Below are 12,103 nucleotides of genomic sequence, written 5' to 3' on the forward strand. Positions count from 1 at the left end.
TAGCAGGCTTGCTGTCCCAAGTGTTGTGCGGTGGTAATCCAAAATTTGCTTCACAGTCAATACAGTGCATAATGCAAGCTCATAAATGACCATACAGAAATCTGTCCTAATGATGCTAGCTTTAAATATGAAACATCTTGACACTCAGTATAAAAGCCTCATTAGCTATTTCAACATATTAGTTACTTTTTAACATACATTGAAATCTCTAGAGGGCTTATGAATTAGAAAATAGTTTAACAGATACTTATGTAATAACTGTCTCCTAATGAACTTTTAACACACTATTCAAAGATAGTAGATCTTAAAGATATATTTCCTGAAATAATTCCATGTTCTGTTTGTTTTGTCTTTTAAAATACAGACATATCAAGTCGATTTGAAGCCAAATGGGTCAGAAATCATGGTAACAAATGAAAACAAAAGGGAATATATTGAGTACGTATATATTTTATTGTATTAATTTAGAAGTCTAACTAACCGTAGTAGCATGCTTTTTGGAACTTAACCTGCTAAGATATTCCAGTGTGCAGCATAAACTCTACAGACAACTGATCATTAAGTAGAAAAATCCTTTTTACTAACATGGCTTGTCTGAGTATTAATGTTTTGCTGGTTTGAGTTTTATCATTTTTAATCACTGTAGAAAGTACAACCAAGACTAATCAACCCAATGCATGGAATGCATTAAAAGCCATCTTGATGTTTTGGCAGGTGGTACTTTCAATACTGGGTATCTATCCATTCTGGGTTTTGCCATTATTAATACTAATTAGCAAACAGTAAAGCTCTAATTAATATATTAACAAGCACGCATAAACAAAACTCTTTTTACTTGCGTAGTATTTTATAAATGTTTTGTTCAGCATTCTGGTCACAGTTCAGCAAGATGCATGAGAATTAGGCACACGCTTAAGTAACATACTGAACTGGAACCTGTAAAAGGAATAGTTGCTACTTTTTTACTTTATAGTGTTGGCAGGTTTCCAGTGTACTGACTGACTCTCCTGGGAAAACCATTAGAAATTCTCATTTCTCCTCTGTTTTTATGAATTCTTTTCTGTTGCTGCTGCTAACATCTAAAATGTACCTACAAGCCTAATTGTTTTCACTTGATTGAAGGCATGTCACTTTTCCTGACTGTTGTGTTTGCAGACTCACAAAACTAGGTGCTATAAACATTTATTTTCTCTTTCTTCTTAATACTGAGCAATAAAGAAAAGCTCTATTAGGGGGCTTATTCCTTCACCCACTTACTTCCCTGGTCCTTCTCGCATGAACAGAGAGCAACAATACCCGAAGTCCAAAGGTGCAAACAATTCGATGTTTATTGGGGTGAACTTCCAGCAAGCATGATTCCAGTTTCCTTCCTTAGTGTCCCCCTTCCCAGCTCTGACCCCACAGAGCCTTACCTGTGTCCCTGTTCCCATTTCCCCCTCTAGCAAAACATGATTCCAATTTCCCCACCCCCATTCCCTGTTCCCATCTCTCCCCCCCCCACACACACACACACTTCCTGATTGACTGCAGACTATGTAGTAAAACTTAAGTTCTGCTTAGCTCTACCTTAACCAGTCATTTTACTGAAATTTAACTGGCCAATGCTAACATATTGTAACATGACTGTTTAACCAATTATATCCCACCACCTTAATTAGTTTACACCCAGCAAAATTAATTTCTACAGCAGACAGAAACAATCACAGAACCAGACAGAGATTATACAGACAAACAATAGGGAAATGGGGACTACAGTGATAGAACAACAAAGAAATGAGGATTTCACATCCCAGCTATAGATAAGTGAGTTCTTGCCAGACAGGATGCTATCAAACTAAGTTTCCTTTTTCATCTTTTAGGCACTTCCCTTTCTCTGGAGGCGATAGGCATTATCAGGACAGGATTGTATTCCTAACAGCCCAATAGCACCTTATTTCAATGTGACTAGTTTGGAATGTGAGGATCTGACCATTCACTTCCCAGCTTATGGCTGCCTCTGCTGCTTAGCCAAAGATCTTAGCTAAGCACAGGGCCTCAGACTGTCACAGTAAGAGAAGGACCTTACACCGGCAGACAGTGATTTTGATTCTTTCTTTTATACCTCTACAACTAGCTAAGTGATAAGAATACACCTAAATTCTTAGAGTATAGGCCTTTACAGACAGGCCTGAATATCTATATCCTAACAAGCTCCTGGAAAATCTAGGGCTATGTTGTGAAAGTTTGCGCAACTGAATTCTGCTTGCACCTAGGTATTTCCTGTGTTGACTCACATATTCAAGTTATTCTCAGAGATGCGGAATGGGTAGCTTTTACTTGTACACTTCCTCATTTCCTCGTTGTACTCTCATTATATGGAAATAAATAGCATATCTTAAAAAATCCTTTCATAAAATTCCACAGGGATTCCCGCCCCCACTCCTCCCAGTACATAGAAATAATTTGTATTCTCCATTACACTAACAATACTCAAGCTAATATGTATGAAAATATAAACTACACCTTTGTCTTCCTCACCTTCTCTACCCACCAAAAAATAAAACATACAAACCAATAGCTGCTCACAATCCTGATAACTAAAATGTACTTCTTAAATGAACCCTATATTAATTATATGTTCACAATAATCAAGAGAGTGTGTTTGTGAATGTACGGAAGGAATGAGGAAGGAACTGGAATTCTAAAGTGTTATTCAAAAAGACACAAAATGTTAATGCAGAAGTGATTTAGTATTGGAAAAGAAGTGGCATAAATGTTTGAGTTTTGGTACACCTTGTTCGCAGTATAGATTGTTTAAATATAGTAGTGACTATTGTTTGCAGGCTATTTAAATCATTTTACAGTCCTTCCTAGGAGAATTAAATAAAAAAAGAAACAAAAAACCCTTCCCAAAAACTGAATTCCTTGTTTTATCACAGGTGGATGTATCAGTGCTATTGTCTGTAGATATAATTTCTGTATAAATTCACTTAATCTGTAGAAAATTGTTAAAAGTTCCAAACTCTCATTCTTTTGGTCCTAAATCACACTCAGATGAATTCTGTTTTTAATGAATTGTTTGACTTTTCCTAAATAATCCATTAGTACAATGTATACCTTCTCTTGACCACTCATATAGTAAAATGCAGTAGTAATTTTTATAATGGTACGACGGTAAGCAATCATAATAGTAATATAGATTTCAGTCACAAAACAAGTAGCTACAAAATTTCTAATGGAAATTCAGGCTGTAGGCAAAATTCAGAAGTTTTGCTTTTTAATTGAATTAGTGGAATGACTTACTATCCCAAATTCACTTTATATGTGTAAAACATACAAGCTAAGACTTTTAAAAATGGGTGCCTGAAGTTAGGCCCTTAAGTCCATATTTAAATATCTAAATGAGTCAGTAACTTCCACTGGCTTCACTGGGAACGCCTGGGTGTTTCCGTGCTTTTGAAGGACCGACTATTTCTTTAGTTGCCTAAAAAATAAGGATAAATAAGTATCTTAGTCTACCTTGAAGGTCCCATTTTTTAAAAAACTTAGCATTTTCTAGGCTATTTCAATCAGAAACCAAGTTGCTTCACCATGTTCTGCTTAAAATAAATTTAATCTCCATAGGAAAAAAAAGATTAATTTCATTTAACTTCTGTACTTTTACTGCAAACCTCCTAATGATGTGGAACAGTCATATCTAAAGATTTTTAAACATATGTCCAAAGCCATTTAAATGTAAGCTGTTCATTGGGATTACTGTTTTTTATACTCATCTGTGATTTTTTTTCACCACCTCATGTCTTCTCATGGAAATTTGAGCAGTTAATGAAGAGATGCACATATTCATATGCTCAGTAGACATCCAAACTCAAGCATAAATTGGAGGCATTTTTCCCTTCATTTGCTCTGTTTATTTTATATCAGTGTTTGATGAATGATTACTGAAGCTATAAACGAGAAACTGAAAACATTAGAATAGTGAGATCTTTAAACATTCTGTTTATATCTTCTAATAAAAGTGTTTTTGTTTATCTGCTGTAGCTTAGTCATCCAGTGGAGGTTTGTAAACAGAGTTCAGAAACAAATGAACGCTTTCTTGGAGGTAAGCTTCATTAGTTGTTTTCTGCCAAATAATCTTTTCAATTTATTGTGGTAGAGCAAGATTCATCTTTTTTGCATGGACTTGTCAGGCCTCAAAGTTATGGGTGGGAAATCTTGCAGGATCCCAAAATTCTACAGTGTTTAGAAAAAAATGGTAATATCCTGAAAATGCTTTTATGGCTCCTCTCCTGTAATATTCATTCTCTTTTAACTTAATTTTAAAGCCTTGAAAATCTTTTAAGTAACATGAACTTCTAACTGATGATCCTAACATCACCTTTCTATTGTGACCACCAACTATATTCCATTCTCAAAACCCTTCTTTTCCTCCCCAGCCAGCAGCGATTACTTCTGTGCCACACTGCCCTGCAATCATGGATCCTGGAACCCAGCGATCCACAGATTCTACCTTTAATTCTCCCTTGTGTGTTTCAAATTTCATTGCAGTTCTATCCATTGCTGCACATTTTTCAGGCTCTGGCTTCTAGAAAATTACAAGGGTTGCTACTGCAGAGCACCAAAGGCCAAGTGTCTGGCTTCAGTCAGTTCCTCCCTCCCATCAATTCACGAACAAGAATAATTTCATGCTTAGTCTTACGGAAACCACATAGTGGTTTGGGTTTTAGAAGCCGACAGAAATTCTACTCACCATAGGCCTGTTGAACTGAAAAATCCTTGTCTGAAAAAACAAATAAATAAAATCTCCATGCCACAATATAATATTCACCATCTGGTATGGAAGTGTATGTTCATGTTAAGGAAGTTTGCTCTAAAATTAAGAAATGTCAGCCAAAAGAAAAACAGTTATTATAAATCTATTTTTGAGACGACATTAGTTTTGTTTTGTTTTTCTTTCAGGGATTCACAGAACTCCTTCCTATAGACTTGATTAAAATTTTTGATGAAAATGAGTTGGAGGTTAGTATCTTTACATGACTTTGTTTTGTAGACAGTAAATCAGTACTGCACATTATTCTTAGAAATACTAGTTTCTGGAGTGAATGGTGTGTGAATGGATTTGAGGGAGCGGGTAGATTTTTCTCTCTAATTATTTGGTCTAGTGAATGTGTGTTTTAGATCATCATGACCTAGAGTTGAGAGAGGTGCTTCTCATTAAATCGGGGGGGCGGCAAACAAACATATTTGCACAGATTGAGCTAGGTACTTAAGCATGTTCAGAACTTGCTGATTCAACAACGGATGTGGTCCCTGTCCCACTGAGCGTACATACTAATTACATTCATCTTAGTGGAGTGCACAGGTCAATGTTCTTCAGGAACTCTACTAGAAATAGTGGAGCTTCCCTTTGTATTTGTATATGCACGGCCTAGCAGTTTAAAAGGAGATAGCGGAGGGAGGGACTAAGACTGTTTTGTGTAGCTATTGTGTTTTCCTTTGTGCACCATTTTCTATTAACATCTTAACAATTACATCCATACTTAGTTATTAATGTGTGGTCTTGGAGATGTTGATGTTAACGACTGGAGACAACACACAATCTACAAGAATGGTTACTGCCCAAATCATCCTGTCATCCAGTGGTACTGGAAGGTAATACTATTTACCCCACTCTTCTCATGATCCTTCTATTTCTGAGATGAATGCTGCACTGTATGATATAGTATGTTTTGGTGTGAAGTCTAAGTTTTTTTCTCCATGAAAACACTGAACAGTATCTTCTACACACACTGGATAATAACTACCATTCTTCTTTTGTTGGTTGCCACTTTACTGTTCAGACCCTTTTCCAGATCATTAACGAATATGTTGAACTCTGTCAAAGTTTGCAGATTATACAAAATTATTCAACATAGTTACGTCCAAAGCAGACTGCTTGTACTATCACCCTGTTTAGCAGGCTACCAGGTCTGAGTGTGTGTGGTTTTTTGTTTTATCCTTTTTGTGCTCTGCCCTCTTCTACTGCTTGAAATTATTTCTTTCCAATGTTGATGTTTAAGCTCTCCACATATTTATATACTGTCATTGTGTCTCCCAGTGATCATTAGCCTAGCTACACATACTTAGTTCTCTTAATATTTCCTTGATAATGAAAAGTACAATTGCATCATAGGCATGTAGAGAGGGGGTATTTACTCTTCCCCAGATTTGATGCCTCTGCACATACAACCCAAAGTAACTTTTTTTTTGTTTTTGTTTTATTTATCACATAGCAAGTTCGGCTCTAATTTGCTATATGCTGCCACATCTGTTTCTCTCCATGCTGCTTTCTTTCAGCACTGATTCTTCCTCCCAATTTAAATCATCCTAAGGCTAGCCTTGTTGTAGCACACCCCTCCCCCAAAAGCCCTTTGTATAGATATGAGTGTGACGGGTTTAGTCACAGAGACCCCCTTGGGACTGTCACCTGACGTGCTGGAATTACCTCTGAGTCCATTTTCTTTGCCAGCTTTGCCTGCCTTGTCGAGCCAGACACGCTAGCCTGCAGCAACACAGACCCAGGTCTGGTCCATACCCCCAACGCTGCAGACTTTAACCAAAAACTGCTCAGCAGGTCACCGATCTCCAGCACCCAGACACCCAGCTCCCAATGGGATCCAAACCCCAAATAAATCCGTTTTACTCTGTATAAAGCTTATACAGGGTAAACTCATAAATTGTTCGCCCTCTGTAACACTGATAGAGAGATATGCACAGCTATTTGTTCCCCCAGGTATTAATCACTTACTCTGGGTTAATTAATAAACAAAAGTGATTAGTATATCAGTATATCAGTAAAGTATAAAGAGTAGGATTTAAGTGGTTTCAAGTAACAACAGACTGAACAAAGTAAGTTACCAAGTTAAATAAAAGAAAACACGCAAGTCTAAGCCTAATACATTTAAGAAACTGAATACAGGTAAATCTCACCCTCAGGGATGTTCCAATAAGCTTCTTTCACAGATTAGACTCCTTCTTAACTAGGTGATTTCTCATGACTGGCAGCCCCCTTTGTTCTGTTCCACCCCCTTTTTATAGCTTTGGCACAAGGCAGGAATCTTTTGTCTCTCTGAATCCCCACCTCTCCTTCTAAATAGAAAAGCACCGGGTTTAAGATGGATTCCAGTACCAGGTGACATGGTCACATGTCCTGTGAGACCCAAAGCCTCCATTCTTTCCAGCCTGACTCACAGGAACAAAGGAAGGCTTACAAGTAAACAGAGCCATTTACAACCAATTGTCCTGGTCAATGGGAGCCATCAAGATTCTAAACCACCATTAATGGCCCACCCCTTTGCATAATTACAATAGGACCTCAGAGTAATACTTCATATTTCTAGCTTCAGATACAAGAATGATACATTCATAGAAATAGGATGCACAAACTTACTAGATCATAAGCTTTGGAATGATACCTTACAAGAGAGCTTTTGCATAAAGCATATTCCAGTTACATTATATTTACACTTATAGACATATTTTCATAAAACATATGGAGTGCAATGACAATAAGCACTTCAATTTTACTGTTATGCTTTTTGCGCATAATGTTTTAGGAGTGTCTCCTTTTTGACCCTCTCCCTCCGCTCTCCCAATCTCATTTCCCTTTCACGTGTTGCTCTGGTGTTCGTAGCAGCATGGGGAGCTAACCCACGATACTGGCTTGATTTTGCATCTTCAGCAGTTTACTCGGTCATTTTGATTCTCACAGATCTTATTCTTTGCCTCGTTCCTTAATTTTTCACTTCAAGATACACCTGTACTTGCTAAATATGGAGCTGTTTTGTCAGGAAGGCAGGAGTGTTAGCTTAAATAAATGTGAACACTTGGTTAGAACATAAAGCATGAAAAATAAATCTGGAGCTATATGTTTTGCTGGATAAGGACATTGAGATGTTTTTGCTGTCAGTAAAAGCGGTAGGCTCAAGATATATAAATGCCACCCCGATCTTTACATACATCCAGTGGCTAAAATAGCCATAATATACAGTTGTATAACTGCCACATCAAAACAATACCTTGGGGAATAATTTGGTGTAATAAATATAGAACTTCTCTGTGATCTGACTATATTGAATTTAGCACATCCAGTTAAGCGAATCTAATCAAATTATATAATAGAAAATAGTAGCAAGGAATTGCATTATGCAGTTTTAAGGAATCTCGTCATTTGCTTTTCTGTGAATTCTGTTAGGAAGATTCATTTCACACACTTTGCTTGCTGCAGCTGATTATATATGTCAATTCTCCTTTAAGTGATTGTGCGGGTGCCTATGGTGGGATGTAATTGTGCACAATACATCTTGAAGAACAACCGTTATTGTACTACTCCCGGGGGAATTCTGCACCTCTGCGCAATGCAGAATTTTGCAGAAATTAATGTTGGGCACACAGAATTTCCTTTTTTCCCCATAGAATGGGCTGCAGAGATGTTGGGTGCCACTAGGGGCTGCTGGACCCGGCAGAGCCCAGCTTGCAAATGGAAGACATGGCTAGGCGGGAGGGGGAGGAAACTGGAGAGTTCCCAGCAGCTGCAGTTCCCAGCACGCTCTGAAGGAAGGAAGCGGCGCACACGAAACTCCGTGCAAGCCCGAAACCCAGCATCAAGCTGTTTCTCCCTCTGGATCCCTGGGCGGGGGTCGGGGGGTAGAGGGTGTGAGTGCATGGGCCGGGGGGGCCCCCAGCTCGGCTCTGGGGGGAAGAAGGGGGGCAGAAAAGCAAGAACTAGGTTGTTGTAGGGGTTTAACTTTCTGCTCCTGGGGGAAATTTTGTGTGTGTCTCTGTACTGTTACAGACATGCTTACTGACAGGTATTTTGAAATAAATTACCAAAATAATTGAAACTGGAGTGATTATATAGTGTTATTTTGACAAATAAAATTTTCAGAATTTTAAAATATTGTGTGCAGAATTTTTAATTTTTTTGGTGCAGAATTCCCCCAGGAGTATTTTACAGGTAAGTAACTATTTTTACTGATTGTACCAAAAGGAAAATCAACTCATCCAAAATACTGAAATAAAGTGTATTACTCCCAACTGCTGCCAAAGCAGTGGGCTGTTTTGGCCTTAATGGCAGTTGAAAGAAGAGTCTCTTTATCTAAGATTAGAAAGGCTGGTATCACGCCAGTAATAGAAAATACTGTAAGTATTTTGAAGTTATCTGTCTAGTTGTTGTGTTACAATACAAATTATGTTTTTAAAATCCTCCTGATGCCTGCACACACTGTTGTATCATGCCTGCTGACTCTCTCTCTTTGTTATTAGGCTGTCTTACTGATGGATGCTGAAAAGCGTATCCGGTTATTGCAGTTTGTTACTGGGACATCACGAGTGCCTATGAATGGATTTGCTGAACTTTATGGTGAGTTAAAAATTGAAGGTACTTAAAGATGTTTAGCACTAAAATCTTTGTTATTTAAAATTACTAAAATTATTGTTGCTCTTTGAAATGGGTTGGACCAATTCTGAGTAGGATAGTGTGCCAACAAGAGAACCTGTGCACGATAGGGGTATTACAAGATGGAAGTTTTCACTCCAATGTCAATTGAATTGCTCCTTCCCAGCCCAAAAAACCTATGGAGGCTTTATGACAGCAGCTGTGGAGGGCATGTTCTTGCTCTCTGCAGGAATAACCTTGATAGGGTAAAGAGTGTGTGTATGTGGCTGCTGCTGTGCAAATTGGAAGCTCACAAGTACATCACGTTTGCAGTGTTAATGTGTACTTATTTTGTGGCATTATATACATTGCACCTGAAATTAACTGTATGGAATAATGAGTAGACAGTATTTATAAATATAGGGCCAGATACTTAGCTTCTTTAACTTAGACTTCACTGATGTGAAAGTACACCAATTATACAAGCCAAGGATTTAGCCTATAATTTTGCAAACATTTAATTTTGAGTTTATAGCATTTAAGTAAAAAGAAAAGGAGTACTTGTGGCACCTTAGAGACTAACAAATTTATTTGAGCATAAGCTTTCGCGAGCTACAGCTCCGATGAAGTGAGCTGTAGCTCACAAAAGCTTATGCTCAAATAAATTTGTTAGTCTCTAAGGTGCCACAAGTACTCCTTTTCTTTTTGCGAATACAGACTAACACGACTGCTACTCTGAAACCTAGCATTTAAGTATTCTACCTAAAATCCAGTGCTTAAACTATACTTGTGGGGTTTTTTTACTCTTTGTCCAGGTTCAAATGGTCCTCAGCTGTTTACAATAGAGCAATGGGGAAGTCCTGAAAAATTGCCCAGAGCTCACACATGGTGAGTAATGAAAACATAAAATTAAGGAGTTTATGGATTGTTACACTGCCAAGAAAGGATGGATCTGGTGACCAAATTTGACAGGAATATACTGTATCTCAGGATCATGTCTTTGTCCTATAGAGACGGTTTTCTATAAAATGGGATAATCTCCAACCTTGTGCATTCACTGCCACAGTTCTAAACATTCAAGAAGTTTAGAATTATCTGCTCTCAAACTGCAGCCAGCATGAAACCGACAAAATTCCAGGAACTAGCCAGCTCAACTTCGGTCTGTTCTAACTGCTTGTCTTAGTTTCCAAAAGGTTCTTTGTTTAATCCTGTCCCTTCAACACATGAAAAGTTGATCTGTGTTAGAAAACTAATAGGTGCAAACCCGTAATGTAGATGCACTTAAGCCACTTTAAATCTTATATACTTTTATTTGGGTAAAGAATTTCTGTTCTGTATGACGGTGATCCAGTTGTCCCTTGAAGTTGGGAGACATTTCTCTTGAGCTATAGCTGATCTGTTGTAATGTGTTTGTTGCACAGAAGGGATTCTACTTGAAAGCCTTTTCACCTTATTTCAAGCAATTGCTACTCCTATACAGAAGCTGTTAATTTTCTGTCAAATTTGAAGGCACCCATTAGTCTGCAAATTGTCTTAAGCACTTGGCAATTAAACCAGTGTGCTAATGAGATGGAACTGTTGTCTATAACCATTTTAATCCCTTCTGCTAGAAGACTTTTTTGTGTCTCAAATGTAATTTACCTTTTTCAAATGGACAAGGGCTTAATCTTGCAAGGTACAGAGTAGTGGGACCTGATCCACCACATCACTTGAAGCACGTGACTTAAGTGCTTTGCTGTATCGGGGTCAGAGCACTTGTCACCTTTGATGATCAAGCCCCAAGTCCCACATTTTTGCCATATCAGTATTACGCTGGGTGAATCTTCTACCTGGATCGCTTTCCCTCTCACCATAAAAATACTAGCTTTAAATTAATATGAAAACATTTGTAGGTGTTGGCATCCTAAAGTTTGCTATGTCACTTGATAGAAATGGTGAGCTTTGAACAATACAGAATAGTGCATGGGGCTCTGTTTACTTTGAAAGGTAGATTGTACAGAGAGGGGGACAGTGCTTCTGAGTGGCACAAGGAAAGGAACAAAAGTGCCTTGCATTAGAAGTACATTACTATTCTGTCCCTTGTTTCGTATGTATTACAGAATTATTACCCCTTCCTCTTTCTGTCTGAGAAACTAATGAATGGAAACAAATACGTGAGGTGGGAAAGAGGGACTGGCAACAGTACAAATAGAGGGCTGATATCTTTTTCTTTCGGTGCTAGGATCTACTTCAGAAATCTCTTGTTCCCTCCTCCCTCTCTCCCACAACCAGTACTACTTTTGCAGGCAGCTTTTACTCTCATCACCACATTCCGGGATTCAGTTTCAGTGAATTACTTTTATTCTCTTCCTTGAAAAGTGGATAGAATGAGTTCTGTGAAAATCTGTGAGCCAACAAAGCACAACCACAGAAAACCACACTGTGAACAGAAGCAGCTGGTTCCAAAAGGCTCCATATGCCCCTGCCTTGTCAGACGATTCACTGAAAAGCGGACGCCCCAGCCCAATTGACTTAATTTAAGTTAGCCAGACACATCCATAAAACTCAGATGACAGGAACTGAGAATCTGTGAAGCAAAAAAAGAACCAAAAGATTAATTATTGTGAATGCTTTCCATGTATGGAAGCCCTATAAAATAAATGGGGTTTAAATTCTTTGGTGTTCTATAGAAAATAAATCTTACAGCATTTAATAGTAATCACCTTTCCA

At 38.0% G+C, this 12,103-nt stretch overlaps 1 protein-coding gene across 14 annotated transcripts in view; it reads left to right on the plus strand.

The window, feature by feature from the left end:
• The window catches only part of NEDD4L (NEDD4 like E3 ubiquitin protein ligase), a 364,715-nt gene that overhangs the window by 346,836 nt on the left and 5,776 nt on the right, over positions 1-12,103 (plus strand). For all 14 annotated transcript variants that reach the window (XM_037902588.2, XM_037902589.2, XM_037902590.2 and 11 more), the window contains 6 exons: positions 365-438; positions 4,021-4,081; positions 4,939-4,998; positions 5,524-5,631; positions 9,283-9,379; positions 10,210-10,282. In XM_037902588.2, the coding sequence (XP_037758516.1) occupies positions 365-438; positions 4,021-4,081; positions 4,939-4,998; positions 5,524-5,631; positions 9,283-9,379; positions 10,210-10,282 (473 nt within the window). The remainder of the gene's footprint in view (positions 1-364; positions 439-4,020; positions 4,082-4,938; positions 4,999-5,523; positions 5,632-9,282; positions 9,380-10,209; positions 10,283-12,103) is intronic.

The sequence above is a fragment of the Chelonia mydas genome, chromosome 5, assembly GCF_015237465.2.
Source record: "Chelonia mydas isolate rCheMyd1 chromosome 5, rCheMyd1.pri.v2, whole genome shotgun sequence".
Taxonomy (NCBI): Eukaryota; Metazoa; Chordata; order Testudines; family Cheloniidae; genus Chelonia; species Chelonia mydas.